The 16,218-nt window shown below is 42.6% G+C and overlaps 1 protein-coding gene across 3 annotated transcripts in view; it reads right to left on the bottom strand.

Moving 5' to 3' along the window:
• Nucleotides 1-16,218, bottom strand: part of Nlg-4 (neuroligin 4) — a 263,284-nt gene that overhangs the window by 201,003 nt on the left and 46,063 nt on the right. For all 3 annotated transcript variants that reach the window (XM_072004517.1, XM_072004516.1, XM_072004515.1), the window contains exons 2-4: nucleotides 5,094-5,473; nucleotides 2,917-3,363; nucleotides 1,563-1,738 (exon numbers count right to left, since the gene is read on the bottom strand). In XM_072004517.1, coding sequence (XP_071860618.1) covers nucleotides 1,563-1,738; nucleotides 2,917-3,164 — 424 coding nt within the window. In that variant the 5' untranslated portion in view covers nucleotides 3,165-3,363; nucleotides 5,094-5,473. The remainder of the gene's footprint in view (nucleotides 1-1,562; nucleotides 1,739-2,916; nucleotides 3,364-5,093; nucleotides 5,474-16,218) is intronic.

Below are 16,218 nucleotides of genomic sequence, written 5' to 3'. Positions count from 1 at the left end.
ACATCAACAACAGTACACGAACAATCAGAATGAAAAAGTGACGTATTTATACGTTATTGTCTTAATCCTTCTCTTTTTTTCTCTCTTTTCTCCAAGTTAGAGAGCCGTAAACGCGTACGCGTCACGCGTATTTCGCAAAAATATGTCGCAACATTCCCGACGCTTTTGCCGTTCAATTTCCGGCCCGGGAGAGGTTGCAAGAAAAACGGGGTACACGAGGGTAGGTTGAGAGCGAGTTTAAGGCGCGGCGAAAAAGTAAAATTTCCTATTTCACAGGCAACACGTCATGATGCATTATTATTGAAACCGTTCCTTTTCCCTACTCGTTGCGCGTGGCACGAAAGAAATACGTAACATTGCGCGGGAAACTTGAAGGGAAGGGCTCGAGACGCAAAAAAGGGGGTCGCTAACATACAGCCTGATGTTTTACACTTTCATACGAAAATGAAATTGCAAATTGCAAATCCTCTTACACCGTTTCGTTTGCGTTACTTACGAGCATTTCTTCCGGCAATAGCTATACCCTTAGGTAGCTGATAAATTAATTTAACGAATAACGTCGTGGCTATTTAGTAACGAGAAAAGAGTTTCAAAGCACTTTTAAGGGAGCCGCGATACCTACGTTAAAAATAAAATAGTAGGACGATGTTCTTCGAAGGATTAATTTGCGGTAGCTACCGACCATCTTTCGAACGAAATTTCTCTGCCTGCGGAGGTGGAATCGATGAAAGGCTAAGCGAAAATGAGGTATGTAAAGTTACGTTGAACACGCCTGCTGGAATCTAGTTTTATGTGTTTTTATCATGTTTACTGATACCGCGCGAGGGTGGATGGTAGGAACGAGCTCAGAAAGTTACAACATCAGAGAGGCAACATCGAGCTACTTGGGTATTCAACATCGACAAGTATGCTTAATATTAAAACGCTGCGTTCGTTTACGATAGTTTCGCGCATAAAGTGGATTTCCAGAGTCTCCGGTTCATTTACAATTTCCTTTGCCCCCGTTGACCCAGAGGCGTGCACGTATTTTCGTTAATATTTTCGCTTCAAACGCTAATTTGTTGTAAAAACTATCAGAGTGAAGGTCATATTTGCCTATGGTCGTCATCTTTCTTTATAAATCTGCTAGCCGCGATACAATGATTCATTACGAATCACTGTTCAGTCAAGTTTTTCATCCCATCTACTAACTGTCGTATTATCGAACCAGTCGGGATATAATTCCACTTCGAATCAAATCCAACGAATCCCTATAGAATTCCTGCTAATCATGTCAATTTACCAGATTGTAAAAGATACCATACATACGTTAATAACAGAACGATTTCACTTTTGCAATTACGCAATCAGGATTCCGCATTCCATATTTCCCTCAACGTCGTTACGACAAGCTCTCCAATAGTTGTTCAATTATTTATATCCCGCTCTATACATTCTGCTTGAACTCCGAGGCAAATCTCAACTCTTTCAGGTCGAAAGCTCGATCTTGCGACCCCGTTAAGCCATTCGAATATCGAGGCCATTAATTTTCCTAACGGCAGAGAACGTGTAAAATTACTCACCAACAGCCGGTGCGTAAATGTTCAAATAGAGACAATCCTCGCTTTGATTCCGTAGATGAGGTAGCAACCTCTTCAAGTATTCCAGCCGTCCTTTCGGCATACGCTCCAACGCTTCTTGCTCATTTGAAATGTCGGGCAGCTTTTGAGGGCAGACAGGACTGACCGAGTCCGATAATCTGCAAAAGAGAACTTGTTTTAGTCAATTCGCGTGATACGTTATCGACGAATCGAATGCTCGGACACCTTACTCTCCGATGAATTCACGATCTAATGGATAATCTGATCGTTAATTCTGTTCCCTTTCTGGAGTACAAAATTGAGAAAAGTTAGCGCAAGTACCTGACAAAGTGATATTGTCAGGAAAAGGAAATCTTCTAGAAAAGTTCAAATTAAATTTTTGATTCAGTCAAGAAGTAGTTTGAACATTTGGAAAAATGTGGTTTGCGAATATTCTCTTCTCGACAACCAGCTCCCAGGTACTCCGCGCTGAGTTAATTATGTGTTGCGAGTGTATCGCGTTACGAGTACCTTTGTCCCCTAGATCGTAATGTATGGAGATTAAGGTCGTGTATAATTGTGTTTCCGTTTTTGCTTCGCTGGCAGTGAGAGGAGCAGGAAGAGGGGAGTGACAGGGGGTCGGGGAAGAAAGAGCGGGAGTTGTTGGAAACGAAGGAATCGCTAGTTCTGTCGGAAACTCTAAAGCCTGTATTCGAGAATTTTGGGAAACGGTTGCTCGCGAATTTCACATTTTTTTCCCTGACATTTTGGAAATTACTGGTAGAAGCATAAAGAATTGTTTCGTCAACGTTTACATAAATTTTTCCTGGATAACTTTTTAACCAACTCTTATGAAACAGCTGGTCGGTGTGTATGGAAGGATACACGAATACAAGGCCAAATACTTGGGCGAATTTCAAAGGAGCTGTTTGGCATAACTTTGCGGGAAATATGCCGATGAAATACGTTGAAGGACACCAGGATTAAAGGGATTTTGGTTTCCGGAATGTCCCTCCGAAATCTATTCTTTTATCAAAATTTGTTGCTTCCTTCGGATATTAATGCAATAAGAGCAGAACTCGAGTTTCCAGAAACAAAAAATCGCGAACGTTCGAACTTGCATTCTTAATGATCCAATTATCATTTCGAATCCCAGAATTATCTAAACTTGCAGTGCATCGCCATCGTGCGAACTATGCCTCTATCCTTTCGTTATACATCCACAACATTATTTACCAATCTCTATCAAACCTTTGCTACACTGTTGTTCTTCGAAGAGGTGAATGGACAACAGGATCGAGGTATAGTTCGAAAGATAGCGTAAATATGGTGCGAGTAAATTTTTCTCTTTGCTTACCTGACTCCTTCCCACGGGCTAGGCGCCTTAGTCGGTGAAAATCTGTTACCCCCGATCGGAGGGGTGGCGTATGGTATTCCGAGATAGACGTCGATTGGCTTGAGGAACTTGATGTTCTCGAAGGAGCGTATGACCCCCTGCACCTCGCCGTACCGTGTCTGAACGATCCGTGGATTGAGCTTGCTCTTGATCGAGAGCGAGAGGGTGGGCGGCGCAATCAGACAGACGAGAATCAGGAAGAGTTCCATCTTGCTCCTCTCCGTCCCTACCCCCGCGCGTCACCGCCACGATTACCCTGTGCGACCACGCGCGCGCGCACAGACACACACAGTCGCACGCGGCTCCTCGCAATCGCTATCGATCACCTGTTCCCGTGACGATCGCTCTTCATTTAGGCCTGTTCAAGCGCTAACTGCGCGCCACCTTGACGCAAGCTTGCGGTTTTCCCTGAAATTTCAGTAGCAACCGGTTCAGACGGCAACTCGGCTTGCTCCGTTTCCTCTACTTTACATCTACCGACCGTGCCGAATGTCGCTCTCCTTCGCAAGTTGCAACGAATAATTAGCGGCTCGTCTAGTTTTACACGTTGTGAGTTTTGAATGAAATATGCGAGAGGAACGTACGAGTGAACTGGATCCCTCGTCGCGAAGGAAGATCCCTTCTCTTTGCCTTTTTTATAAAAATTTGATCGCGAAGTAGAACGTTTTGCAACAGGTGATTCAATGGTGATTCTTTAAATAAAAAATGAATAAAAGTTCGTTAGATTTAGTAGAATTTAATTGGCGATCACGAAGTTTGCAACCGCGTCAAATTGTGGGATCGACAGTACCGTTTCAGCCACAACCTGGGCGGAAAAATAATTCCGCAGTAGTACGCTATTCATCTCGCTTCGGGGCCGTTGGTTTTAAATTCTCATCTCGTGCAGGAAATTTTCATCGTTTCTTGATACTAGATAAAGTGGAACGACTAGCGCGGATACGTGCGTGTGCAGACGAAGGGCATTCTTTATGGAAATGCTGAATATCTGAAGCGGAATGCTCAAATTGACGTCGGAGAAAGGTCGCAAAAATAATCATCGATGACTTTGCTTGAGATTCTGAAACGATTCACGAAATGGATTGGAAGAGCGAAAGAAATGTGCCACCGTTTTCCCAGAAAAACGCGAAATTACGAGGCAGCGTTTCCTTGCGTTTCGAACTCGTTCTTGCCCTAGCTACGTAACGGTGTCCCAATTTCGACGTTGCTATTTCTCCAAGATAAGGAAAGATATCATCGAAGAAGTAAATGTAGAGAATAGCTCCGGTATTTTTGAAACACGTGCCGAACCACTAATTGAACGATCTTAATTCCTGTTGATAGCTATGAATATTTAACACGACCGTAAATCAGGCGGAAATCAATCTGATATCGATCGAGCCACGGGTCTAAGAGGTTCGATAAGACGGCGGAAAGTGGCCCGGAGCGAAGATAGGCCGAGCGTACTCGTACATGGAACCATTATGGAAATCAGTACTTATCAGCCTCGGGAAGAGGAAAAAGAGGGAAGGGAAAGAGAGAGAGAGAGAGAAGAAAAAGGAAGAGAGGACTGGAGTTTAGTGTCGTCTAACTGGATCACGCGCTCTTCGTCATTCGCGGACTCGCACTGAGAAGCAGGAAGAAGGAGATAAGCTGTTTCAGGCGAACGGCTTTTGCTTATCAGTGGCGCTCGAATCTTTTCCCAAGAATCTATCTGAAAGATTTTCGACCGTACCGTAGGATATCGAGAAGCCCTAGGGAACGAGCCCGAGGATTTCGGAAATGGCATCATCGAATTCGATCATCGTTTCTGCATAGCTGAAGTTTGCGGTTCGCAATAGTATAGGTCAACGTTTTCGTCGACTTGCTCGAATGTATGTAGCTCCTATTTATAGCTATCTACATACAGTTTATGTTATTCTGTTTGAAGTTAAAGCGTCGTTATTTGGACAAGAATGTTTGAAAGTTACTTTTAATTAAGAAATCTCTGCAGACTTATTTGCAGTTGCAAGAATGGAAGATTGTCGCAGGTAATACTGAAAGTTAGCGAATTCTACTAGCAATTCGCTGAATTTCGTATTCTTTCGTTGGAAAAGACACAGAGAAGGGATATCAACGGAAAACTGGTGGGTCCGGTTTTTCGCTGACGTCGAAACACTTACCATTAGACCCGATCATCGACTTTAATTAACCTCCTGGTTAGAATAGCAGCAACAGCAAGGCGAGCACCGACTCAAGCCTACGAATCCTCCTTCGGCATTTTTGCCACTGAATGTAACGCGTTGCGATCGATCGCTTAATTTCTTAGCTCCATTTCTTACGGATTTCTACGCGCGTGATACCGCTCGAGGCGGATGAGGATCGCGAAAACACCGATACGTCGCGATATGGGATTTCATTTATACTTCTGTAGAAAGTTTTCTCGCACGATGTTCAAAATCTCGACAACCGATGATCTTCCTTTCTAATATCACGTCGATTCGTTGAACAAATTCGGGGGTAGAAGACGGAGGCAGCTGTTTCTCTAGGTACGCAGCGAGTTCTGAAACAGAAAAATCAATACGATTATTAACAAAAATTAAAGCAAGTATACGCAGCGGGTTTGTCTCCAGAAAAAAATGTAGACTTCTCGTTTCGACGAGAAAAACGATGAAATGAAACGATTGGTTTCCTATCGAAATCGAGCCAAGCAACGAAGTTGAACATCAATATTGAATAGCCAAGTCGCAAGCTTAACGGAAGATCTGTAATACAAATGCTTCGTTCCAACAGAGGTAATCCACTTGAGAAGATGGTTGAGCAATTATCATTCTACCAGGTACTGTTGTTACATCGATCGTGACATGAATTTACGAAAGCTGAATACACGTAGTCTGTTAATGTAGACGAAACGATGTAATAAACGTTTCAAGAGACACACACCAAGTAAAACGGTCCTTAACTATCTCTTTACGTTCTACCGTTTTTGAAAAAGAGCTTAACGAGCGAACAAGTTTCTTCTTTCGAACGTGTTCATGAATATCGCAAACGTGACTTTTTTTTCTTTTCTCACGTCAAGGAATTTCTTCGCACAACTTGATGGAACTGGGTCATTCGATAATTCCAATTAGCTGGATTTAATATTCCCTTGAATCGCCATTCTTGCAATCGAATCGTTTGAGCCAATTTCGAGAAAACCTTCACCGCTAGGTGGAACAAGATGAAACTCGGATCAACCCCGAGCGATTGCGTTCTTTCTATTGTTTCGCTCGATCCACCACTATTCCGGTACGCAAACGTGCTTTCCACGCAGGAAGAATGGAAGACGCGTTCTCGTAAGGCCGACAACGGGGCGCAGTTTCGCGTTCAATTAGCGCCGTTAAGCAGACTAATCGAGGGAGTCAAGCCGCGCGCTACTAACAGCCACCCCTGGTATATCTATACCTAGCTCCACAGTCGATTAGACAACTACCCAATAAGTGACTCCACGACGCGGATATTATCAGGCTGCCGAGGGCAAATGACGGCAGGAGGCTGCGCTTGTAACCGTAACTGTGTGGTTCTGGCTGCATACAGAGATATACATGCAAGTGAAATCGAGTGTCTGATAAGTGAATCCGACTGAAATGTAGAAATATCGCGGAGAAAAATATTCGAAATATCTTTCCTGTTACTGACTCTAACACAATCGGCGAGAAACATTCGACGGTTCAGAAAATCCAAAGGATTTTGATCCTTGAATTTTGGTTTGTCCCGGTAGTGGAACGAGCCAAGAACAAGAGCATCTTCTTAAAAACGTTGCGAAAGTAGAGAAAGAAAAAGAGAACGTGGAAGCAAATTTTCGCGTGTGGTCAAACGACCAGAGAAGCAGGTAGCTCATTAACCACGCCACACTCCATTACGTCGCTGATTATTCCAAGCGAGGATAACCCAGACGTGTAGTCCACTCGTTCGCATACCAAGCGACCGGGCGCGTCACACGCTCGCGCTACGTGCTCGCACGTTGACGCGCGAGTTGCGTGACAGCGTTCCTCTCTGTTCGTGCACACATAAGCACACATGGACGAGTACGTATAGAGACAGACAGGCAGATGGTTAACAGAGCTTCCTAACTACTGCCTGTGGCCGATAGACTATTTGAGTTTGCCAAGTAGTAATAATTGTTTCTAGCGGGCAACGTTGTCCAGATGATAGGCGAATACGGCATAGTCTTGTACTTCGCCCCAGGCGGTATTGCTGACGTAGCTGTTTAGTCCAATGCGTATCGACCCCGTCACATGAAATTTTAGACACAGTTTTGTCCCCAGCGTTCCTTGGGCGGTTTAATCGAATTCTTGGTCGCTCCTCCGGTATCGGTCGGAGGAAAATTATTTTCCAGAAAATTGGATAGCTTTCAAGATATTTTCTGCGTGAAAAATTTTGATAGCTTCAAATGTAACTCGTGTAGATCCTTAGATTTATGATATAAATATAATACATACGAATATAGTATAAATGATACAGTATTACGCATTTTTACGTACAATTCTTAAGATCTGTACATATTCTGGATCACCTGCTCGCAATTTAATATGTTCAATGCCTCGATGGTATTTGTTACGCCACGAGGCTTAGTATAGTCCGTATTTCTAACCGTCGCTCGCGGTTCTACAGTGTCGCAGACAGATCGTCTTATCTGCCCAACGGAAAATATACAATATATCGACGAGCGCATAGTTGTCACCAAGCAGCGAGTTCCAGAAACGTCGATTTTGGTCCGTTATTTTATTCCACACAAAGAAGGTGGCATACGTGATCATAGACGCGAACGGTGGCGTGATCCGAGCGTAGCGGGGGTCGTCTCCCCGAGAAGACAAAGAAACGATCGAAAGGCAATCAGTCTCACTTGAAGATTCAAACGATACGAAGATACATCGAGAGGTCTGACGATTGAAATTAAAGTCGCTTAGTCTAACGAATTCATTGAGATATATCGTAAAGTCGGATCGAATTTCTGTAACACATTAACTGTATTCATCGCTAAATAATTTGTCACGTTTTTATTATTATATAATTTATTGTTAAATATACAAGCTATATTAACCTGTTAATACAGTGTTAAATTCATTGAACTACCTCTGTTATCTTAACCGAAACAGGGGAACGACTAATTCGCGGCGTCGATTATACGAATCGTAACGAGAATTTACGCCTCTCGCTGACGCGTTTCCTCGCGATCGCGTCTCTCCGCGAACGGTCGTAACAGTATTTATCATGTCATTAGTGATTATTCAATTACAACATTATGATACGTAAATAATTAATGACTGTACGCGTGCACGTATAAGTATTAAATGACATTGATTAAGAAACGAACAGCTTTATCAGGGATTACGTTTACGTTGAAAACACCGTGAACTCAAATGCTCCCATTATAGTCGTTGTTTTTTTGTACTGACCCTCGACCGATACTCGATCATAGGATAAACATTTTTTCCAGTCACCGAGCGACGTCTGACCGTAGCCTGGATGCTTTCACTGGGGCCATCGATCATCGTCTGTCCACGTACATGTTTATTCTACTGTGACGCCGACATCAACCTCAAAGCTTTCGTATCTACGATGCCCCGAATAAACTAGGCCATACAAGGTAATTAAAGGAGCCAAAGAAGCAAACACAAGGAACATAAGTTTGCTGATCAATCGGACTTATTAAATTTCATTTTGATGATTTAACACGATACAGGGCTTATGTAAAGATTCGGCGAATTTTGGAAAATCTCAAATCGGCGATCAAAATCGATTCAAAAGGTGAAAGCTCTGTAGTCCATCTTTCAGCCGGCAAATGCCAGCTTCTAGATAGTCAATTTCGCCCTATTGTACGCGAAATATGAGAGCAAGTTGCGTACGCCTACCTCGCACGGTCGGGAAACCGCAATCTCTATTTTTCAACTGGTGAACAGATCGATTTGGCAAAAAATATACTTCCTCGACGAAGCATTCTCTCCTTCTCGCAAGGCAGCTTGACGCGCTGTCAATTTTACATCACGACTTTGTTCGGCTTGACTGTTTCCGTCGACACTTAGTCTACCGTTGGGAAATTTCAATGCCGTTGACTCGACGATCGTGAACAGAATCGACAGATATTTTCTTCCAACTTAAGATCAAAGTCAATAAATTTAGAATCGAAGTAAAGTCACCGAGGGGAAAAAATAAATTAATTAATAGCCTTGCTGTATTCCGATGCGAAGAATATGAAAACTATAGGAAATGAACGGAAGCAGCAGAATTAAGAATAGGAACCAAGAACCGACAGTTCCTGCGCTCCATTTATTGACTACTGCACTAAAAATAGTTTCGCTAAGAGAGGTATCGTGTACCCGTTGCATTCTTTTGGACTTTTCTCGGTACTTGTGCCGGAAAATCTTAGCTTCGTCGACTTCTTATCCGGCATCGCCGGTATACAGTAAAACTGTGCGCACGTGAGTGCAAGGAGTTGAGTTCGAAAGGAGTTGCAGCTGGAAACTACGTCGCGTAACGACGAGCCCGAACAATAGCCACCGACCGTCTATGTCGATCACGTCAGCTCCGCGGAATGGACTTTTCTGCCTTCTCTTGTCGTCCAAGAGGTCGTCTGAACAGCCGACATCGAATCGATATTCCACGCCGCGTAACAATCGAATTCTGAAGGGAATCCCATCCTCCGACTATTCGTTGTCGTTTTCTGGTCTTTCCTTCGCTGCTTCTTCCGTCTCACTGATCGGGTTTATGGGTACTACAGCCGATTCTTTCATTTCCTATGCAGTAGTGCAATAGTAGTTTCAGATAAGCCTCGTTAGAATAATTATGAAGCACGAATTTGTGGAAAAAAATAGGACTTTTGGTTACACGAGAAATATATAGATAGTAATTGATCTTAACAGATACATTTTTCACATAGAAATTCTTGTATTTGTTCGAAATGTACGATGTGTCTATAGCTAAAGAAGCATGTAAGTAGTTCGAGTCAATAAACGGCGCTGCATAAGCATTCATAGTGAATCAATCAAAGCTGAATGACTTCGAACAAGTAATATTCAGAATGCAGCATTCAATAGCGTTTTCGTTAAAAAAAAAAGACGTCGAACTGCTGGGATGAATTAATGAAGACCTGTGAAAATAGAACTGCGGTATTATCCGAGTATTATGAAAGTATTCTAATAAGGTAAGAAAAATTGGCGAAATAAACGAATAGTCATCGATCATCCGTGACGTCTAAGTTTCATCCGCAACTCAAACGAATCGGTATTATCTTCATTTTTCACGAGTAGGAGAGCAGCATGATCTATGCAATGCTGGAAATTTAATTGGAAAACTTTCGCCGGGGAACTCCCGTCTTGAATTCAACGACGTTTCGAATGGAAGTGCGTGAAAATTTTTGTTGATAGACGGCTCGACAGATCGTTCGTTCGTTCGGATATCTCTTTTCTGTTACGCGGAAGACAGTAGACATGCCACTTGCGTGCCAGAAAAATGAAAGAAGCTACCGAAGGAAGTAAAAGGAAGAAAAATTGCCAGAGTAGGAAAAGAGAAATAGAAAAACCCCAGAAGGTGAAAAGTTGCAAATTTCTCAAGCAGCTAAAGTAGATGACAGAAGCGCAATGGTAAAAGAAGGAAAGGAAGCAGTTCAAAAAATACGAAGCTCGAAAAGGCTGGAAAGCTGTGCATCTGTAAATGAAATTTCTCGTCGTCGCATGTCGCCCTAGCAATAACCGATAAAAACGGTTGATTCGATTCTCGAAACGAGTATTCACGCCCGTTTCTAGCTAATAAACGATTGGGCTCGTGTCTGGTCGACCAGGCTAATTACCGCATCAACGATACTTGCTGTCTCGAATTTGCTAAATTTCTAATTGCATTTGCCGAAATTTCGCAAGCAGACTTTCCACGTTCGACGAGCACGGAAGGCCACGCAAGCTAGCAAATGCAATTTACCGCTTTGACAGTTAGTCTGTCCGGTCAAAGTAAGCTGGAGCATGGAAACCATGTTCGGACTTGCGAATCCGTAACATTATCTAGACAATGCCATTAATCAGACAACTTTCTTTCGCTCAGGAAAGCGTACTCGTTTTGTTGGTCGGATAAAAGATGGATGCCCACTTTTTAATTAACAGAAACCGTATTCTTCTGTTTTAATTGGACAAAAAACATGACTTTACGGATATACCGAGGATAATTATGAGAAATTATTTTACCGGAAAAATTGATTTACGAAGGAAGCGATATATTCAGTCGATCGATTAACTATCAAGCGTGATAAAAGAAACGGTCGCACGTAGGTAGCCGGTTTATTTTATGGATCGTCGAATACGTTTTTTTCCCTAATCAGTCCGCTCTCGCAGAATAATTGACTCGCGTTTGCACAAAAAACGTCTGACAACCGTTCCTCAACGATAAATGACCTATCAGCATGCAGGACTCGCGTAAAATTTCGCGTCAGCGTTCCTCTGGCTCGGAATTATTTTTAGGGCGAATGCAACGAACGCGCCGTGTCTTTGATTTACCTCGTTATCGTTAATTGACGCAATTTTTTCGTCTACCTTCCAGCTTTCTAACTTTTACTAACATTGTTGGATTATTACGAGACAATAATTGACGAAAGATGGCGAGTATTCGAGTCGTTCCAAGATCAGACTTTGCGCGACAAAAATGCTTGCAATAAAATACTCGGAGAAAGAATAGCTTCTTAAAGAGAAACAGTTGCGACTGTAATTACGAACAAAGAAATTATTATTGAGAGTATTACCTATTCCAACGTATAATTTTAAATTGTGTATTTTAATGGCCGTTCGCCATGAAATGTACACATCTGCAGCAAGGCCGTCGTAAAGCATAACTTGGCCAAACTCGATTAGTATGCAATCTGATAAATGAACGACGTGCAAACTTCTAAGTACCTCGAAGCCTCGAAATCCAAGTAAATTGCAGGTAAACGTCAATGCAATAACGATGATTGATGCGAACCTAGTTTGCTGATTAAAAGCTTAGACACCGTTAATGAACCTAACCACAATTCTTGCTTTTGACAATTTCAATCTGTCACTGAACCGTGTCATAAAGTTGCAATTTCTTTTACTTGGTTGCTACTTTCTCGCAATGAGTCGGTTCTTGTGTCGCAGTAATGTTATTCATGAAACTGTCCAACATTTTGTTTGTCTTGAGCCATCGTTGTATATACGTCAACAGGTATATTGAAATATTTCGAAGCCATTTTTTACGCGACTGGCTGGAAAAACAACGAAAACAGTGGACGCCAAGCGTCACAGAAGAAGAGACATCGATGACAGGACAGCAAACAAGTGGCAGATTAATTTCGGCTGACAGTTTAATTGGGCCGGGTCGGATTAAACGCGCGGAAGGGCCAGCTGGACATTTTTCACGGCCAGCCGAATAAATAGAACCGTTCTGACGGACAGACGAGTTCTCGTCACAACGGAATTTCAATTTTCACCATCGTCGACGCGCAGAAACCAATAATAAAAAAAAAAAAAAAAAAATATGCGAAAAAGACCGCACCGTACATAAAGGCGAAGAAAAATACAAGCAAGAAAAACAATCGTAATATGTAGGCCGTTTCGTGAGCTGCAGCGAACGTTACTTCCCTTCAACGGCGATTTCGAAGGAAAGGCAAAGCTGCCGAAAAAGGACGAAGACTAACACGGTCTGATCGGATCCTTAGGATTTCACGCGTCTCTGGAAATCTGTCTGATGTGGATTTCTAACCCTCCGTCGTGCCATACCAGTCTGGCCTCTTTCTCCGCGTTGAAAGACGGTTTTTGAACAGGGAGGGGATGAAGAGGACGGGGCTGATGGCCGAACAACCCCGAGGAAACGCCAAGAAAAGTGAAAACGGAGAGATAGGAAGGAAAGAATATGGAGGAAAGATAATATTCTTGGCTGTGCAATAACACTGCCGGACCGTATCCATTCCGACCAACAGTTTCAGAGGGAGTAGGTGGTGCCTGGACACCTGACAACGGCTCGAAAGTTCGTCGTTATTGTTCTGCGAATTGGATTTACCGGGCTTACGAGCGGGAAGCTGGCTCTCTTGAAAATCTGCCGGTCGTACGGGGTCCGCCATCCTCGTTTCCGGGCTAAGAATGTTCTCAATTGCCGTCACGGGACTCTCTAGATGGGTGGCCATCCCTCCTCTCTTCTTAAAAACTTCCAGCCAGTCCTTGCGGCGGCATAAGTTTCTTCTTTCCTCGAATTAAATTGTCGTCGCGACTCCGATTCGCAGAATTGGAAGAAATTGCTGGAATATTCCTCGTGTAGACGATTCGTTCATGGGTTCGTGACGTTTAAAAGGGGAATGAGCGTTTCCGGTTGGATGTAAGATTGTTTGTTGTTTGTTGTAGAGTGAGGAAGAGAGAGAGAGAGAGAGAGAGATATCGAAGGATAATATTTGAGGTGTCTTAATTTAAGACCGCCCAAGGTTTCCGATTTTATCCCCCATGGACTGCAACTTCTGTTCTTAAATTCATTTGGCACTGTTGATTTTCGCGAATGTTCGGTCCAATGGAAAATTATGCGGCCCCGTTTCTTCTCATAAGAAGGTAAACCTTCGCTCGAGCATTTCGTGCCAAGAAAAACTATGCAAACATTTCTATAATTCTCTATTCTATATTCCATATAATAAGCTCTCACGCGTTTTACAGTTTTTCGATACTATACTGCGCTGAATTTTCTAGCAGATGTTTTGTACTTTAAATCATTTGCTCGTATATATAAAACTGCTCGTAGTATCTACTGAAAAATTTAGTTCTTTTATTCGTTAGTTACGATCCGAACTAAAACTGAACTATATATAGCGAATTACGTGTCGATTATCAATATATTTCGGTATAGATCACCGATATGATTCAGCCGCGAGCAGAATTCATTCATAGCCTAGAGAATATCCTTAAAAACTGCCTTTCCCTCAAAGAATCTCTATTATTTCCACACGGAAGCGCGGAAACATCTCTCTCCTTACTTCCGTTCAGCTGTTTCGGACTCCACCCACCGATTTTCACACGAAAGAATCTCGGCTGTCTGCATATTCTTCCTCGCGATAAGGGGAAACACGCTCGAAATGGCGGCGTCGAGGTTGGTTGCACGTGTGTTCGTGAAAAAATGTGAGAGGCCAAGCTGAAACCGGCATCTACAGCTGGAATAGAGGAAACGGTTTTTCCGTGGCTCGTTGCTTCATGGTTATGGTCACTGGATATCGTAGTTTCTGCAACAGATGCGTCCGACTGCGCCGTCTCGGTTTTCGTCGAACCGCGAACCGATATTCCGAGCAGCACGCCGGAAACCGGATCAACGGTTCGTCGACGGGAAACTCTAACAGAGAAGGGGTTGAACTTCCTCCGCGATCTCCCCAGTTGGCGTTAAGAGACAATAAAACGCAACAGTCGAGATAAATTTTTTCTATAACGAAGTCGACTCGTTGATATAAAAGAACTTCTTCCTTACAAGCGTATTTAATCTGATTCTCGTAGATCATCGACATTTTGGTACGAGAAGATGAGTGTTTGTAAATTTGTATTATCGTTTAGCTTTCCAAAGACATCCGGCTCGCTTCGAACATCTTTTCCTTGAAAGCCGACTTAAAAAATGAGAGAGAGAGAGAGAGAACGCAAGCATTTGAAGCATTTCATGAATCAGATCGAAAAGGTGAAATCACGAAGGCAGCGCGTGTCGCTGCGAAATTCCGTACGCAAGAGGAATAAAGGAGGACATAGGCCAGAAGATAACCAGACGAACGAATCGGGTTGTCGAAACGTTAATTAAATAGCTCGGAGTAGAAAAAGAACGCAAGGTTAGTGTACATGACGGCGCGTTTAATTTAAAGCAGGAAAAATCAGCAGTGCTCTGTAGGTAGCATCTAATTAAGTCGAACCGCGCCACTACTGCTCCTTTTCACTTTGTTTTTCACTTCGTGCCCGGTCAGAGTCACGGACAAAGAACAGAGCCGACGCTTTGTTTTGCACAAAGGCCGAACCAGGCTGTTAGGAAAAATCATGGAGAAATGTAATAAATCGCGTGATTAATTAAGCCACGCTCGCCCCTAGGCTCGTGACGCTCGCCCGCGGCCCATTCTTAACGCAAGCTGCACGCTCGAACGAGCGCATCTCGTCGCCGCGGTCGCGCCACGCCGTACCGAAACGTCGTCCATTATTTAGCAGCGAATACCCAGGGAAAAACAACAGCTCGCTGAACTATTAATAACCCAACCGATGGCTGCAGCCATTGTTACGCCTCGAATTTTCCTGATAGGCATCGCGAATTCAGGCTCAGGATATGCTTCATCTTTTCGAGAATAGCGTCGTTGCGATCTATTTGGAGTTAATTAGCTCTGTAAGCTAGAATGCTTATCTATGTGTTTGGTGCAGTTTATTTGGAGAATTTGCAGTTTGGCAGAGTTTATTGCGTTGCCGGATTTAGGTTAAAATAGGATAAGTCCGAATTAAGCGTAGAATATGTAGTTGAGTATTGCTTATTTCACGTGTGATGTAACAGCTACGGAATAACAGGAGATTATTTATTGTAAAATAGTACAATAACGAATTTATCAGATCGCATAACACTTTACCGTTTCATTCTCTATTTTATAAGCTGATTAACGGATATGCAGCAAGTAAGATTAATTTACACGGGGTTTCTTCAATTAGAATCGAGCATGGAAATTCATATTTCACAAACCTCTAGACTCTATTTCTATTTCCTGATTCCAAGTTCTCATCATGTAGGTTCCAATTTCGACATAGTTTGTGTTTCTAGTTAATTGCAGCCTGAATATTACACAGGAGACGCAGTTTTTCGTCGCTTATTTTATTTCCCTGTGGTTCTTTGACAGAAAGTAACGTCAACGCACGCAATGTTTGCTTGACATACTTATTATACACTGCATAATTAGAAAACATGTACGCCAGGCAAACGTTTCATTTATCAGAGATAATCCTATCCCTTTGAGGCACTAAATTTAAAATCTTAGTGTGTAATAACCATGTCGATAATCCAATAATCCATCAGCAAATTGCCGTAATTCCAACGTTATTCAACGTTCACTGGTCATAAAAGATTTTTCCTAGAATAAGAAAGTCGAACATCTGTCAACTTGACTTTAACTTCGACTTTACACTACATATATGTTACATATATTACACGTTATGGTACATGTATTACATATTAATGAAAAGTACTTAAACTCAGTAGAGAATCGAATTCCTTTTTTAAAGGAACAATAACGCTAACTTAATTACGATCCTGCAGACAACGAAGCTCTCTAAGGAAAGCAACAACGTC

Source organism: Bombus fervidus, chromosome 5, assembly GCF_041682495.2.
Source record: "Bombus fervidus isolate BK054 chromosome 5, iyBomFerv1, whole genome shotgun sequence".
Taxonomy (NCBI): Eukaryota; Metazoa; Arthropoda; class Insecta; order Hymenoptera; family Apidae; genus Bombus; species Bombus fervidus.
Note: the sequence above shows the minus strand (reverse complement) of the source record. Positions and strands in the feature narration are given on the sequence as shown.